The 17,863-nt window shown below is 47.8% G+C and overlaps 1 protein-coding gene across 1 annotated transcript; it reads left to right on the forward strand.

Moving 5' to 3' along the window:
* Positions 1–9,243: 9,243 nt before the first annotated feature.
* Positions 9,244–12,945, forward strand: LOC123058448 (WUSCHEL-related homeobox 7). Its single transcript, XM_044481168.1, has 3 exons — positions 9,244–9,633; positions 9,783–10,880; positions 12,324–12,945. The coding sequence occupies exons 1-3, from the start codon at positions 9,462–9,464 to the stop codon at positions 12,599–12,601; spliced, it is 1,548 nt and encodes a 515-aa protein (XP_044337103.1). The 5' UTR covers positions 9,244–9,461; the 3' UTR covers positions 12,602–12,945.
* The last annotated feature ends 4,918 nt before the right edge of the window (positions 12,946–17,863 follow it).

Genomic DNA, 17,863 nt, shown 5'->3' on the forward strand with positions numbered 1-17,863 from the left:
CTCTCTCTCTCTCTCTGCCACAAACTTCTTTTCCTGGTCTCACTGGACCTTCGAAAGCAGCAATGCACACCGAATGCGTGCGTGCGTGCGCACAGTACCGTACGTGCCCTTCTCCAAGCACAGAGGTACTGTGGGACAGTAGGAGTACTATACACCATTTACTCCATGCAACAACTTCTCATACTCCATTTAGAATAATCCTTTTCAATTCAATGCCGATTCAATCACAACAAGCCAAGCAATGAGGAAAGAGAAACGAGCAAGAGAGAGAACATGCAACCAGTAAACACACAATCCACTCCCACTAGCGCTGACTCGGCCTTTTTTGACTGGATAAAATGAGGAGTAAATTTTGATCATGCCCCCGAAAATGTGTCTCAAATCTGTGGAAAATGCCCGGGCTTTTCCAACATTTTGACACATCGCGAGCCGTTTCCTTTGAATATGCAGATCCGGTCTTTTTGACCGGATAGGTACCAAGATTTTTTTTCTTCATACCATTTTCTTTCCCGGCAGGAAAACCCGGTTTTCCTGAAATCTCTGATTTTTCAGAATTTTATCATGTTAAATTTTTTAAACGAAAATCAAATTCAAAACTATCAGTATAAGACTATATTGAGTTTAACCCATCTTATACATGACGCGTGCTTCACGCGGCGGTGGCTGGGGGTTAGAGCCATCGCTGCCGCACCACTAGCAACATTTTCTCTACGCTCTAAGTAGTATTAAATATATAATTTGCAATACAGAAAATCGATCCTACGCTATCGAGAAGATAAGAGCGTGTTTGGTTGCTCGCGCTCATTCCAAACAGGCCTAGTGGGTAAGAAGCTGCTCACTCGGGTCGTTGGTCCATGCATGTATGAAACTCAAAGCACCCATCAATGAGGCTCACAAGGAAAAAGCTCGAATTAGCTGTTTTCGTTGAGCCAGACTGAGGCAAGCGCTTGGGGGCCGGTGTATATGGCAGAGTAGGGAGGGACACGGCGGGAAACAAAAATCTGTAGGCGCGATATGGCGCAAATTCTGTAGTCCCACCCCCTCCCCTTTTACTCGCTCACATCTAGCAATCTAACCTCACTTCTCGGCATTGGGTGTGGCGACCACGTAGATCTGAGGTACCGGCAGTGGCATGAAGTAAGATCTCCAACATCGGGACGTGCTCCTCCCCTTTCGTCAGTTGCCCGCCCCCTTCGTAGGCGTAGCCATCTCTGTCTCCTCCGCCTCACCTCCAACATGGGCGGGTCATCCTCATCGTCTCTCATGGCAGTAAGCAGCATACAACCACCCTCCATTCCTCCACTGCTAGGGTGTTAGGTAAGATGTACGGTCGATTTCACCATTACTTATGGCAACATAAGTTCACTAGGACAAACAGATGAAGCATATGATCCAGGCATCATCACACACAGTTTGTGATTCAGGCTTGCATCATTTTGGTCAACAAGAGAGCAGTTCGTTGAAATTTCATGTCCATGGTCTAATATGATCCAATGTTTCCCTGAGATAGGGAGAAGATGGAGAATCTAACCTACATCTACGACTGATACGATGTAGAGGCTATGATCATGCTTCGAATGAGAAGAACCTTTTTTGCCAAGCTTGTGGAAACCTTTAGGGAGAAGGGGGGTGCTAAAAGATAGCATCACACTTTCGTGGAAGAGCGAAGTAGCAATGTCAGTCATAACAATAGATTCATAGTGATGCACGACACATTCAAGATATCCACTGAGACAATTTTCCAGTATTTCAAGCAAGTCTTTTATGTGATTGGAGAGCTCAGAGGAGAGATCATCAATACACTTATTGGTCAAACTCCTTCAAAGATATAGAGGAGTTAGATATGGTATCAATGTTTCAAGGTGAACAGTACTATAGAGGCACATGATAATGAAGTTTAGAAGAACAAAAGGTTGAAGTGGGCTACGAGAGGTAACACAAGAGGTAACATGAGAAGAACAAGAGGAGGAGGAGAAGGGTGAACTTCCCCTTGATTCACCTTTGACGAACACCACTGCTCCTCCCTCTCCCATGATCCATATTAATGTTAATTTGGTACTGTAATTTGTTAGTAGTTAGGCCTATCAAGATGATTTGTCATTAGTGTAGTGCTTAGGATTAGAATGATGGTAATTTGCTATTGTGTATAGTGTAGTTTGTGGTAAGTTCGTCATTGATGAGAAGGGGTGACCATAACATTAGTCCTTAAGCAACCAAACACCCGGTAAATGCATCATGACCTCAACCCTCAAGTGTTGTCAACCAAACTCCATGTATGAAACCTCCTTGTTAGACTTGTAGACTTGTACGTATTGTAATCTCTGTACAATGTATCTGTACCCCATGAGGTACGCCCTTGTTGTATATATGTTATCGTGACCGACCCTCTCAGGTGTCTAAGCCCATAACCCCAAAACCCTTCGTCTATCATGGTAATAGAGCGATCTAGCGATCCTGACCTAGCCATGTCGTCTTCCGCTGCTTCCTCCGAGGCCTCCATCGCTGCCCTCTCCGGCGCGGCCACCCTCGCTTCCCTCTTCGGCGCGGCGACAATGTCCGCCACCACCACCTTGCTCGCCGATCCCTACTCGGCCCCTGCGTCTCTCACCGATCCGATCGGGACGGGCACGTCCGTCTTCGCCCCGCCGTTCCTGTCCAACCTTCTCCAAGGAGGAAGATCGACAGGAGCCTTGTTTTCCGGGGCGACGTCCTCGGCTCCTCCCGGCTCACCGGCTCTACGCCCCAACTACGGCGCGCTGGCACCCTATGCACCGCCGCTGCCGTATGCGTACAAACCCACCGCCTATGGTGCCTTTTACGGCGCTCCCTACGGTGCCCTCTACGGCGTCCCCTACGCTGGTCATGGCACCGGCTATGGTGCACCTCCTGGTGCCGGCTATGGTGCTCCATATGGCCCTAGCTACGCGGGGTTCCCGCGGCCTGCAACTCATGGTGCGTCACCACAGGCGCCTCCGATTGCGCCGCAGTCCTCGCCTGCGGTGGATGTCGCCTCCTCCGGTGTGGTTCCTGTGCCGCCCTATGACTTCGCCCTCGAAGTCATCACGACTCCACCGTTCTACTTCAGCAATCTTCTACCGGTGAAACTGAAGATGGACAATTATCTGTTCTGGCGCGCACAGATTCTTCCCCTCCTCCGTAGTCACTACTTGGAAGGTTTTGTGGATGGTACTCTGCCATGTCCCCCGCCGGATCATCATATGTACCGGCCATGGATTGCTCAAGATCAAGCGATTCTCTCGGCGATTCAGTCCTCTCTCACCGATGGCGTCGTCGGCTTGGTTTTATTTGCTACTATGTCTCATGAGGTATGGGATGTGCTGGAGTCCAGTTTCTCCGCACAATCCTCGTCTCAGCACATGGCTCTTCGTACACAGCTTAATGAGACCCGCAAGGATCATCACTCTGTCACTGTTTTCTTCAACAAGATCAAACGCCTCGCCGATCAGCTTGCCTCCATTGGCGAGCCACTTCGTGACACAGAGTTTACCACATATGTTCTCCAAGGTCTCGATGCCGAGTATGACTCTCTCGTGGAGGTGATCCAGGAACGCAAAGTTCCCATCAAGCCGCAGGAACTCTTTCAGCGCTTCCTCTCAACGGAGCAACGCCTTGCCAGTCGTCATCCGGATGAGGCCTCCTTGGTCAACGCTGCTGTCCGTGGTGGGAAGGGGCGTCCTAGTGCCCGTCTTGTTGCTCCTACGGCTGCTTCGACCCCTCCTACGGGAGGCAAGGGTGGCGCTCCTCCTGCTGCACCTTCCCAGTCGCGTCCCACCATCGTCATCGAGAACGGGCGCCCATGTGCCTGTTGTGCCGCCTGTGGAGCTGCTGCCCCTTGTCAGCTGTGTGGAATTCCTCGCAACGTTGCGTCTTGTTGTCATCGTTGTTTTCAGCCTGATTTTTTGGGTCTTGCCAACAACAGCAGGGCAATGAGCGTCAAGTCAACATGATGCAGCATCAAGGAAAGACTCAGTCTTATAATGTTGATCCCACCTGGTACATGGACACTGGCGCCACAGAGCACGTGACAAATGAATTGGACAAGCTTGCTATCCGAGAGGCCTACCATGGTCCTGACAAGGTTCACACAGCCAATGGGGCAGGTATGCACATCTCTCATATTGGTCAGGCATCTCTCCTCACACATATATCTCGGCAGTTGCGTCTTAAGAATGTTCTTCGAGTTCCCACTGTTGCCCGTAACTTACTCTCAGTACCTAAACTCACTTATGACAATAATGTGTTTTGTGAGTTTCACCCGTTTCATCTTTTTATCAAGGACCGGGCTACACAGGACGTACTTCTTAGAGGGCGCCTTCGTCATGGACTATATGCTCTCGATGTGCCGCGATCTGTCTCTCCAGCCGTCCCTCAAGTCTTCATTTCTATTCGAGTGTCTCCCTCGCAATGGCACTCTCGTCTTGGCCATACGGCTACACCCATTGTTCGACATATTCTTCACCGTCATGAGTTACCGTCAGTGTCTAGTAATAAAGATGTCTCAGTTTGTGATGCTTGTCAGCAGGGAAAGAGTCATCAGTTACCTTTTTCTGTTTCTAGTCATGTAGTCAAAACTCCTCTTGAGCTTGTGTTTTCAGATGTTTGGGGTCCTGCTCAGATGTCTGTTAGTGGTCATGAGTACTATGTCAGTTTTATTGATGCTTATAGTCGCTTTACCTGGATTTATCTTCTTAAACATAAGTCTGATGTGTTCGATGTTTTTCTTAAATTCCAAGCACATGTTGAGCGTCTCCTACAACACAAAATTATTCATGTACAATCGGATTGGGGGCTGAGTACCGCAATCTAAATACCTTCTTCGAGAAGCTTGGGATTTCGCATTGTGTGTCTTGTCCTCATACACATCAGCAGAATGGTTCAGCTGAACGTAAGCATCGTCATCTTGTTGAGACCGGCTTAACCTTACTTGCTCATGCCTCTGTTCCTTTTCGTTTTTGGAGTGATACTTTCACTACTGCCTGTTTCCTCATAAACAGACCTCCGTCGCGACTCCTTGGCATGAAAACTCCGCTTGAACTCTTGCTTCATGAGACTCGTGATTATACCTTTCTCAAAGTCTTCGGTTGTGCGTGTTGGCCGCATCTCCGTCCTTACAATAATCGTAAGCTTGAGTTCCATTCTAAAAAATGTGTCTTCCTTGGGTACAGTCCGTTGCACAAAGGTTATAAATGCCTTCACGTTCCAACCAATCGTGTGTATATTTCACGTGATGTTATCTTTGATGAGCATGTTTTTCCTTTTTCTAATCTTCCAACTCCTGTCACCACACCTAATGAACCCGTGCATTCATCTCCTATATTGCCTGATCAATTTGTAGATGCTGCACACTCGCTTCTTTTGTTGTCTAACCATGGTGCAGGAACTGGTAGAGGTGCTCGGCTTGTTCTCCTGGAGGATTCCTCCGCTGCTCCGACGGCTTCTTCGACGGATCGCGTCGATCATGCCGTTGCGGCCTCCTGCATGGGGCATGCAGCTCTTGCACCTGCGCCTGCCATACGCTTGGATCCGGCTCCGGTAGCAGCGGGTTCGCGCTCGACGGATCACGTCGATCCCGCGCCCTCTTCTCCCTGCATGAGCCATGCAGGGTCGGGTGTGCTCACGCCCGCTACGCGCTCGGCCCCGGCTCGGCTGGAGCTGGACCTCCCCGCGTTGCCTGGTTTCGCCTCGCCCGTGAACGGGCCGGTCTCGCCTGCATCGCCCGGTTCGGCGACGCCCGCGCCTACTGGCTCGCCTCCTGGTAGCCCGTCATCGTCGCGGTCACCATCACCCGCCATGTCTTCTTCTCAGGAGATGCGGGCCTCTCCATCGACGTCGACGGTTCCTGTAACTTCGATCGCGCCAACTGCCCCGGTTGCTCAGCGTCCACACACTCGCAGCAAGAGTGGTATTTGTCGACTGTTCCAACGCACCGATGGCACGGTTTCCTGGCTCGCGGCCTGTATAGCTCATTCTGCAACTGATCCTTCTGCTGAACCCCGTCATTATCAAGCAGCTCTGGGTATTCCTCACTGGCGATCTGCAATGGAACAAGAGTATCAGTCATTGCTCAAAAATGGTACGTGGCGTCTTGTTCCTTCGCACAGTGGTGTCAATATTATTGATTCTAAGTGGGTATTCAAAGTTAAGCGACATGCTGATGGCTCTATTGAACGGTATAAGGCTCGGCTTGTTGCTCGTGGGTTCAAACAACGTCAAGGTCTTGATTATGATGATACCTCCAGTCCTGTGATCAAGCCTACGGCTATTCGTCTGCTCTTGTCTCTTGCGGTTACTCGTGGATGGTCTCTTCGACAACTCGATGTTCAGAATGCTTTTCTGCATAGTGTTCTTGATGAAGAGGTCTATATGCGTCAGTCGCCTGGGTTTATTGATCCTGCTCGTCCGCAACATTTGTGTCGCTTGGTAAAGGCTCTTTATGGTCTTAAACAAGCGCCACGTGCTTGGCATGCGCACCTAGCTTCTGCTCTCCATGCACATGGATTTGTTCCTTCGACAGCTGATACGTCCTTGTTCATGCTACAGCGCCCTACGGTCACTATGTACATGTTGGTGTATGTCGATGACATCATATTGATCAGCTCGTCGGCTCTTGCTGCGGATCGTCTTGTTTCTGCTTTGAGTGGTGATTTTGCCATTACAGATCTTGGTCGGCTTCATTATTTTCTTGGCTTGGAGGTCTCTCATTCTGATGCCGGTCTGACTCTCACTCAGCAGAAGTACTCTCTGGATTTGCTTCGTCGTGCTGGTATGCTTCAGTGTAAGCCTGCTACCACTCCCATGACAGCTTCTGATAGACTCTCTACACTTGATGGTACCCTTCTTCCTTCGGATGGGGCTACAACGTATCGTAGTATTGTTGGCAGCTTACAGTATTTGACGATAACTCGTCCTGATATATCTTATGTGGTGAACAGCGTGTGTCAGTTTCTTCATGCTCCCCGGGATACTCACTGGACTGCTGTGAAGCGCATTCTGCGCTATGTTCGCTTGACTGCTGCTCTGGGCCTGCATCTTCGGTCTGCTCCTTCCGGTGGCTTCTCGGTGTTTTCCGATGCAGATTGGGCTGGTAGCCCAGATGACAGGCGATCCACGGGGGGATATGCAGTGTTCTGTGGTCCTAATTTGATCGCCTGGAGTGCTCGTAAACAAGTTACAGTGTCTCGCAGTAGTACTGAAGCGGAATACAAAGCAGTTGCCAATGCCACGGCTGAACTTATCTGGGTTCAGTCCTTGCTTCGAGAGTTGAGAGTCTCTCAGCATCATCCACCTGTTCTTTGGTGTGACAACATCGACGTTGCGTACCTTTCTTCAAATCCGGTATTTCATGCCCGAATGAAACACATCGAAGTTGACTATCACTTTGTCATAGAACGAGTTTCACAGAAGTTGCTTCAGATCAAGTTCATCCCATCGAAGGATCAACTTGCTGACATCTTCACGAAGCCGTTGCCACTACCTCAGTTTGAGGGATGTCGTCGCAATCTTAATCTTCTGAATTCTTCAGATCATGGTTAAGATTGAGAGAGGGTTTTAGACTTGTAGATTTGTATGTATTGTAATCTCTGTATAATGTATCTGTACCCGATGAGGTACCCTCTTGTTATATATATGTTATCGTGGCCGACCCTCTCAGGTGTCGAAGCCCATAACCCCAAAACCCTTTGTCCATCGCTCCTCCAGATGCAATACGAGTAACCAAACGAGTTACAGAGCATGGTCCAAGCCTTGGCTCATCGACACATGCTCCACTGAGCCAGGTCGGTGGATAACGCCAAAACTCGATTAGCAACCAAACACGCCCTAAGTTGCGAGCACTAGCATCGAGTCATGGTCTATATTTGTGATAATACATGCATGCAAGCATTTTTTTAGCTACCTGTACGTTTAAATTCAAATTATTTTGATTTTTTTCAAATGGTATGAATTTTTCTCAGGGTTCACCAAAAATTTCGGTAACCGTTTGGCTTGGTTACCGGAAAATTCAACTAGATTCTTTTTACAGCAAGAGAACTAAAAAACATTGGTAAGTACTAGCCCGCCTTTTTTGTGAAGTCGCACCGGGAAAAATAGTCGGGCACATGAAGTATGTTGCACTTCAAAATTCGTGAGGGTCCAATTACTAACTACCAGTCAAAATTTACATCAAATAGAAAAACTACCATGCACAATCCCATTTGAAAAAGAAATCTACCAGTCTTTTTTTTAACACAATACAACCGCAGACCTTACCCCTATGAACATATCCGAGATACTGAGCCGACATAACATCTTGAAATTGACAAAGTCACCACATATGCCTCGCAGTCAAAAGGGCGTCTCGTTCCATTGGTTTGGAGGAATTTCACAGAAATTCTATAGAATATGATTCTTATAGGAATTTATCCTTTACAGCCTTTTGGTTCATGGGAATGGGTTCTTATTCCTACATAAGGATTGATTCCTATCCTCCATATTTTAAAGGAAAATAAACATGAACCTCGACTCAATGAAAAAAGTATATGAAATGAATCAAATGACATCTCTTTTGGGGGGTCTCTATATATTTTAACTGAATCCGGTAACGTGCGCAACATACACCCAAGTTCCATTGACTCGAAGCACATGGGACATTCAGTCCAACGCTACTCCTTGAACTTAATCAAAACACATGGAATATTGATGGGCGTAATCAATGCTTAGAACAGTGGTGCACATTTTTTTCGAAATTACTGCACGGACAAATCTCGAATTCGACATGCATATAGTAGATTAGTAGTATACCGTTTTGTGCAGGCTGCAGATGCGACGATCAGAGGGTTTAACCTGCGATCCCCAGCCCAGGTGACCATCACGCACGCACACCACCATCTGCGCAAGCAAAAGGGCACTAACAGTAAGGGAGGCAGGAACGCAGGAGCCGGGCAGAGCCATGATGGGTTCTCGGTGTCTTCCTTGCTTGTCATACCTAGGGCAAGCTCGCGCCCGCTACAGTACTTGCACTTGCACCCATCGGGCATCGGTGGGCCACAGGTGGGCAACCGTCCATCAGTCCCCTCCTGATGCAAACCCATCAAGCTAGCTAGCCGCCCTACCGTAGACCGTAGTCCCTTGCATGCATGTATCCCCAAGAGAAAAAAATTTGCAGGAGGGGTCGTGCTGCTCCTGCTAGCTAGCTACTTCAGCACTCCATTTATTGCCACGCCGTGGTTGGCTTCGGGTTCGGCCATTATAAGAGGCAGCAATACGCAAGAATGCGTATACAGCTTTGCTTTGCTAGTGGGTGAAAAAACCATAGGGAGACCTGAGCAGTGCTTAGCTAGGCGTCGTCTCCTCCGTTTCGTCGATCCCTGCCTCCGCGCTCCACCCTAACTGGCCGGCCGTCGTTGTGTTGCGACGGGGAGGAACATCAGATCGTCGCCAAGGGCAGTAGTAGTACCACTACCATGGCGTCGCCAAACAGCAGGCAGCAGCAGCAGCACTGGCCGAGCATGTTCCGCTCCAAGCACGGCAGCCAGGTGTGGCAGTCGCAGCCCGACATGACCGGCTCGCCCCCCTCCCTCGTCTCCGGCTCCGCCGCCGCCGCCGGCCACTCCTTCAAGGCCCCCTTCTCCTCAGGTATGCATGCATGCTACTGTTTGCTGCACATGATCACTTGCATGCGCTAGATAGATAGGGTTCTGTCTTGTAGCCTGCCGTTGATCGAGGATCGATCGATCGTCATCGAGACGGGGGTCAAATTGATTAACGGTTGACTATATACGCAGGGCCTGATCAGGAGAGGAACACCGACACGAAGCCGCGGTGGAACCCCCGGCCGGAGCAGATCCGGATCCTGGAGACGCTCTTCAACTCCGGCCTGATCAACCCGACACGCGACGAGATCCCCCGCATCCGCATGCGCCTGCAGGAGTATGGCCCGGTCGGCGACTCCAACGTCTTCTACTGGTTCCAGAACCGCAAGTCCCGCTCCAAGAACAAGCTGCGCAACGCGGCCGCGCGCGCCGCTCCCGTCCGGGCCTGCGCCCCGGCACGCCAGCAGGCCGCCGCGCCGTATACGCCACCTCCCAAGCAGTTCCATCCGCCGAAGCCGCCGCTCTTCTCGCCGGTGGCTCCCACGTCTTCTTCCTCTTCCTCCTCCGACCGGTCGTCCGGATCCAGCAAACCGGTGAAGCCGGCTGCCACGCAGGACATGTCCGCGACGGCGGCCATGGACCTGCTCTCGCCGCTTGCCGCGGCGTGCCACCAGCAGATGCACTACCAGTTCGGCCTGGGCCAGACCCCCGTGTCTACTCCGGCTCAGGCTCCGGCTCCTGCGCCAACGTTGGACGAGTTCGTCGCCACCGACGTCGAGCCGATCTTCCTGCAGTACCCGCAAGGGCACTGCGTGTCTGCGGGGGAGCTCGCCGCCATCCTGGGCGCGCAGTACATGCCGGTGCCTGCCGTGCAGCAGCCACCGGTGGCATCGCCCGCCGGCATGTTCTTGGGGCTCTGCAACGACGTGGCAATAGGTCCCACCAGCACTGGCCAAAGGAGCAGCGCCTCGGCCGCCGGGCTTGGTCAATACTGGTCCATCGGCGTTGATCAGCTCGGCCTCCGCAAGAACAGCGACCCCTTCTTGAACAACCCCGTTGCCAAAGAAGAGGCGTATGAGGACTTCACGAAGACGAAGCTTGGACTGGTACAATACGGCTTAGGCCTCACTGCGGCGCCTGCTACCTCTGCGGCCGCTGTTTTGCCTCCTCCTGCTTCGCCGGATTCCACCGCCGTCACCGTTGCAAGTGCGTCTGCTACTGCCGAGCTGACCAGTTTATTTGCAACCACTGCCACCACCGATGCTATCAGCTACAATAGTAACTTGCAAGGTATGTGATGAAACGTGCTTAATCTTGGTACACCATTTTGATGTTTTGTTCATTCACGCCCTCTCACTATATTATCACATGCATGCGTATGTAAGTGTTCGTGTCTTCACGGACTAGAGGCCACAGGGGGGAGTTTCTCTTATAATTAATATTCTGCCTCCATTTCAGTTCCTTTTGGATGTTAGCTTGCCCGTTGCCATTGTTTAGGTATACCCATACACGCACGTCCAATCTTTTTTGTATGCTTCCTCGCATGAGGCAGTGCAAATTGCCTTTAGGGCCCCAATTATAAATCCCAGCGTAAGGGCATATCGTATGGTTTGACGATTGGGCATGTAAATGAGACAAGGTTGAACCATGTAAACTCTCTAGTGCATGCACAATCTTGTCACTCCAAGCTGTACATCATGCAAGCATGACTTTTCGCTAAACAAAAATGGGTGGAATTTGTCAGCTTGTAATAGTCACAGCTTTAGGAAAGACCATAACTCGTGAGCTGTACTCCATGAGCAAAAGAGAGAGAGAGAGAGAGAGAGAGAGAGAGAGAGAGAGAGAGAGAGAGAGAGAGAGAGAGAGAGATTTGTGATGGGATGTTACAAATATATGAACTATTTCATGGTGACAAAAACATCATAGCATGACCTGTAGATTCATTAATGCTAGTTGCAAGTAAGCATGCACCCATATGCGTGCATTCCATGCATGGATCTATTTCACATGTTGATGAAAAGACTAGACTTGAAGGAATGGAAGCAAACGGTTCCATATAAGATTCCAAAATGAGACTTTAGAAGCAAATATATGAACACATTGCTTAGTTATTGAAAGATGTGGGGAGCAGATTGGTCTTGTCACGCACACATGTGGTAGTAGTAATTCAAGTGGAAAAAAAAACTCTTTGTAGTACTTGGGGAAGGAGTATAGTTTGATCCGAAGCTGACAGATTAGAGGTTAAAAACAACCAAAAGGAGGGAACCCTTTTGTGGGTGAAACTGAAGGACAGTAACACTGGATTCTATCGTGGTGGCAAGCCACACAACTCATAATAAATGTACATCATTCGTATGGTCTTGTCACGGCAACTTGTCTAGCATCAAGAGGAAAAGGAGGAAGAAGCGGATGCGTGTGAAGAATTTTACCGGGTACGTATAAGGAGGGGGCACGGACGCACGCACGTACGTTGCTGAAAAGACTGAGGTGATGGCGGTCAAATTTCCTCCTGCGCGCGCTTGCTTGCTTAAGTTCCCTTCACATTATACAGGGGGCGATTTTACCTAGATCGACCGTGCGCATGGCAGTCCAAGACTGTCACACGCTTGCTGGGCGCTTGGGTTTCCTCGTAGTCTTCCGTTTCGCAAGTCACGGGCGACAATAACTCCCCTCTGCGCCGCACTTAATATCACTCCCGGTTTTCATTCTTTTGACCGTGTTGCGTGCATGCAGGACCAGCGGACGATGTTGGGTTCGCGGGCGCAGCGGCAGCGGCAGGGGCAGGGGCCACGGGCGTGTTGGGCAGGGGCGCCGCGGTGGTGTGCTTCGCGGGCACCAGCGCCGCGTGCAGCGTCCCGGCCACGCACCTCGACGTCAAGCTCTACTTCGGGGACGGGGCCGTCCTCTTCCGCTGCAACGGCGACCGCGCCGAGCCGCTCCTCGTGGACGACGCCGGCCTCACCGTCGAGCCGCTCCAGCACGGCGGGGTCTACTACTGTGTGCTCATATAGCATGAACCGCGCGCCTCCCCATCGCACTAATCAAGTGATGCTCCTCTCTATATATATGATCTAGATTCAGTAGTTTTCTAGTAGTACTATGTAGCTTATTCTCTCATGACCGTTGTCCGTCCATCGTATTGGAAAAGGGCTACTAGTATTCCAAAACTTAAGCTATTATCGCATGCTTGTGAGCAGTGATCGTGCCGTTTATTACCAAATTTCTGATCAATTGATTGACGTCGATATACTCCATCATCATGAAAATAATAATCATGAGTATTTACTAGCAGTGGAGGTTCGCCTATGCTACTCCTTCTTTTTCGCAACATGAGCCTCCCACAACTTGTGTTGGTACTGCATGTACGATCAAATCTACTGTTTTGGTTTTAATGTCGCCAATGAACTTCAAGTTAGGCAGCTATAGCAGCCCATCACACATGTATAGGCTGATAGACAACCTTCATGGAGTACAGGAACATGACACAAGAATACTATAGCAAACCAGAACGATGCTATACATGCGTGTACGTATAGTACTAAGTGCTACCGAAATTTGCCAATGATACTCGGGAACCTCCGTTTCCGAAAAACCATTTTCTACAACAAATTTTTTGAAAAAAATTGTAAACACATATACACATATATACTATGTATTTGCAAAATTTCATAACATTCTACTTTGACAAATGGCGTACAAGAAAAAGACAAATATGTATTGCAAATGGGCTGCTTTTTATTGTTGGGCCAGAAAAAAATTGTACAGCCCAAAGATTGCATTTTTCCAAAACAAAATTTCACGGACCCATAGCGAACACATACAAGTTTCCACATAATTTGTTTCACTTTTTGAAACTTCAAAGTATGATTTATTTTCTTCAAAAAAAACAGGTACCAAGGTGCCCGAGCACCATAACTTCGCACTCGAAATGCTAGTCCATACACAACAACCGTTTTTCTTTTGTATTAGTGATACTAGTAAAACCTCACGTCAACTCGAGGGTTGTGGTTGGGTTTTTATTTGGCTAAGGGGAGCTCGGGCGGAGGAGGGTCGGTCTCAGGTCAAGGTCGGTTACCGACCAGACCTGCGCTCCGCTGTCATCATCGGGAAGGCCGGGCTTGGCCGTAGTGTGGGTGGTAGTTGGGAGTTGGTGCAGCAGCGGGGGCAACCCGCTACGCATCTGTGGCCCGTTTTTGACGGGCTAGGTGGCTTCTCCGCTTTCGAAGCGGTGACTCGGGATGGTGGGCGTTGTGGTGGCCTAGCGACAAGTGCCGCCGTGTAGATGTTGGCTCATACGTCCATTTTGCATCATTATTTCTTACTACAAATTACTAAATCTTATACATGTTTTAAACATTATCACACGATTCTTATGCATTTTTCCTCTTGATTTGTATGTTGCAATACATGAGGGGAATTGTCATGAAGCTGCAGAAAACGGCCAAAACAAGAACCAGTGGAGAAGTATTTTTTCCGATGCTAGAATTTTTTTAGAAATTTTAGTTTCACATGGGAAGAGAGCCGGGGGGCAACCGAGGAGGACCTATGGGCCCCATGAGGTTAAGCCTTGGGCTGCAAGCTAGGGCCGCATTGGGCCCATAGGAACCCCGGCCCTTGGGCTTCAAGCCATCAACTTGGCCCTATTTTACCCTCAAACTTCTGTAAACAATTATCAAGAATTTTTCTGGCCCATCTTTGAGGAAAAAAGGTAGGGTTGGAGATGGAGGATGATAGATTGAAAGTATATATAGTCCTTGATAAATTGGACGTTGTTTTGCAGGTATATATAGTCCATCAGGCACTAGAAGCCAGCTGGAGGGGGGGGGGGGGTAAGGGTACAGGTCATATGTGACCAGAACCCTAGGGCGCCTAGGCATTGAGTGGCCCCTAGGGTGCTGCCTTAGCCCCTGGTCTTCTCTCGGATTGGAAATTCCCAGAATATTTTTGTATGATTTTTTTCTTAGACTTTTCCTGTGATGTTTTCTTGAAATGGCAAAAAAAATCGAAATCGGCATTGTGCACTGGATTAATATGTTAGTCCAATAAAAGTTGAGAAACTTCTCTGTTGAATTATGTTTTGATTTTTAAATAATATCAAACCTCATCACTAAAATCCAAAAATTCCAATTAACCTAAATAAATATATAGGACTTTGCAAAAATATGTCTATCCCACATGCATTCTCGAAATGCATTTTATTTTTCAAAACCTCAGTTAGGGTGAATACCAATTCACTTAAATAGGTTTAGAGATTTATAAATACCTAACATGGTTTTTAAACTCAAAATATTCAAGGGATCCTATTTGTAGAAGTCCTTTTACCTCCTCTCTTTAATTAAAACAATCCAAAATGATCCTAAATTCAAATGAACTTCAAAAAAATATTTGTCATCCAACATATTTGTGGAAGCCGTTATATTATCACTCTTCAATTTAGGCTGAAAATATTTCACAAAGTTCTATAAGAATGAAATCCTTTTAATATTAAATAAATTATCTCCAACCAAGTATTATATATATTGGATAATGTTTGTGAACTCTCATGACATGGTCTGGATTTGTTACATAAGTATTCAGAAGTTTTAGATCCTGCTGAAGATGAAACCAAAGTCTAAGAAAATTCAATCAACAATGCTTATTTATCTATATATTAACATTGCACAATCTATCAATTTTGGGATGTTACAGTGGCGGTAAATATCCTTCTCTGACTTGGAGCTCCTCAGGAAGTTGCACGTTCGACTTGAGTTCCTTTTGCGATGTTGGCCTCTCCTGCCACCTGATTTTCTTCTTGTTCAAGTAGTTCAATTATGGGGCTGGCGAGAGCCAGGTGTAGTCATGATCAGTGGCCATTGTTTGGCGGAGCAAACCCGTCTTCGCATCAAAACACAGACGTGATTTACCCCACATATCGAATGGAGAATCGTTCTCTAGGAAGGAAAGGGAGCAAGAAGTCATGAATGACAAAAGCAAAATAAGGACGTGCGTCGACACTTCGCTAGCACATGCGACTTGGAGGTTACAACTCAGATTGGGAATGGTTCACCATGCGCGAGCACATGTGTAGGGATGATGACCCATAAGTATAGGGGATCAATTGTAGCTCTTTTCGATAAATAAGAGTGTCGAACCCAACGAAGAGCGGAAGGAAATGACAAGTGGTTTTCAGTAAGGTAATGTCTGCAAGTGCTGAAATTGTAAGTAACAGAGTAGTTTGATAGCAAGATATTTTGTAATGAGCAAGTAATGATAATAGTAACAAAAGTGCAGGAAGGTAGCCCGGTCCTTTTGAGGCAAAGGACAGGCCAAAACAGTCTCTTATAATAAGCAAAGCGTTCTTAAGGGTACACGGGAATTTCATCTAGTCACTTTCATCATGTTGATTCGATTCGTGTTCGCTAATTTGATAATTTGATATGTGGGTGGACCGGTGCTTAAGTGTTTTTCTTACTTGAACAAACCTCCTACTTATGATTAACCCCCTCGCAAGCATCCGCAACTACGAGAAGTATTAAGGATAAATCCTAACCATAGCATTAAACTTTTGAATCCAATCAGCCCCTTACAGAATAACGCATAAACTAGGGTTTAAGCTTCTGTTACTCTCGCAACCCATCATCTAATAACTACTCCGCGATGCATTCCCTTAGTCCCAAATATGCTGAAGTGTCATGTAGTCGACGTTCACATGACACCACTAAGGGAATCACAACACACATACTATCAAAATATTAAACACATATCATGTTCACATAATTACTTGAAACATGATTTCTCCCGTGACCTCAAGAACAAAAGTAACTACTCATTTGTGATAAAACATGCTCAAGACCAGAGGGGTATTAGATAGCATAATGGATATGAACATATAATCTTCCACCAAATAAACCATATAGTAATCAACTGCAAGATGTAATCAACACTACTAGTCACCCACAAGCACCAATCTATAGTTCCGGTACAAAAATTGAACACAAGAGATGAACTAGGGTTTGAGAGGAGATGGTATTGTTGAAGACGTTGATGGAGATTTCCCTCCCCAAGGTGGGAGAGTTGTTGGTGATGATGATGACGATGATTTCCCCCTCCGGGAGGGAAGTTCCCCCGGCAGAATCGCTCCGCCGGAGGGCAAAAGTGCTCCTGCCCATGTTCCGCCTCGAGACGGCGGCGTTTCGTCCCGAAAGTCCTCTCCTTATTTTTCTAGGTTGAAATGACTTATATACCAGAAGATGGGCACCAGAGGTGGGCCGAAGAGAGCACAACCCATCAGGGCGCGCCTGGGCTCCCTAGCGCGCCCAGGTGGGTTTTGCCCACTTGGTGGGGCCCCTTTGGTACTTATTGGCTCCAATATTCCTCATATATTTCATAAAAAATCTCCATAAAGTTTCAGTTTGTTTGGAGTTGTGCAGAATAGGTGGCCTGACGTAGCTTTTCCAGGTCCAGATTTTCAGCTGCCGGAATTCTCCCTCTTTGTGTGTACCTTGCATATTATGAGAGAAAAGACATTAGAATTACTCCAAAAAGCATTATTATGCATAAAAACATCATAAATAACAGTAAGAAAACATGATGCAAAATGGACGTATCAAGGGACTGCCCAAGGAGGGGCGGAAAGCGAGCGAATCAGTGCCAATGAGTGTGGCTAGCATGTTTAGACAATAGAGGTCGAAAGGGAAGAGGAATGTGGTGTGGAGGGTGATGTCAACTATCAAGGAGGGACGAAGCAATCGCCATCAGGAGGATCTAGGGTAGAGCAAGGGCAACGACTAGGAGCGTGGAGTGACATTTTGAGTGTTATAGTTATGTTCACCAGGTTTAGTTGGAGTAGTGGGTTTCCCTATTAGGATAAGTCTCCCATGAGAAACGTTTCAAAACGTCCTCGTTGTCCAAGTTATATGGGATATTCAGTATATTGAACAAAACCAGAATTTCTACCCGAAGATCGAATATTGGCAATATTGACAAAAGAGACACCAAACTCAAAATCTGAAAATTAGATTAGCCGACAATCAATCAATTTGGGTAGGTTTGGGTTTGAGGTTCGGCCCGAACGGTCCCACCCGTATCGATAACAACCATATGCCTGAGGTGGAGTTTGAGAAAAATTTAAGAGGGGCATGACTTGAAGTGGAACAAATTAGTAGGGAAGAAGGGTTGATCTGCAGTTTAAACACTAGTTAGCCTAAAATCTAGCATGCTCTTCAATGAATGCAAAAATTAGGGGGTGTGTGAAAGGCATGGCCCTTGGTGGTCTACACTAAGCTTCATCACTA

The sequence above is a fragment of the Triticum aestivum genome, chromosome 3A, assembly GCF_018294505.1.
Source record: "Triticum aestivum cultivar Chinese Spring chromosome 3A, IWGSC CS RefSeq v2.1, whole genome shotgun sequence".
NCBI lineage: Eukaryota > Viridiplantae > Streptophyta > Magnoliopsida > Poales > Poaceae > Triticum > Triticum aestivum.

Coding starts and splice junctions, on each gene's coding strand:
- LOC123058448 (XM_044481168.1), top strand. CDS start 9,462: ATGGCGTCGCCAAACAGCAGGCAGCAGCAGCAGCACTGGCCGAGCATG. Junction 9,634..9,782: donor CAAGGCCCCCTTCTCCTCAG/GTATGCATGCAT, acceptor CTATATACGCAG/GGCCTGATCAGGAGAGGAAC. Junction 10,881..12,323: donor CTACAATAGTAACTTGCAAG/GTATGTGATGAA, acceptor GCGTGCATGCAG/GACCAGCGGACGATGTTGGG.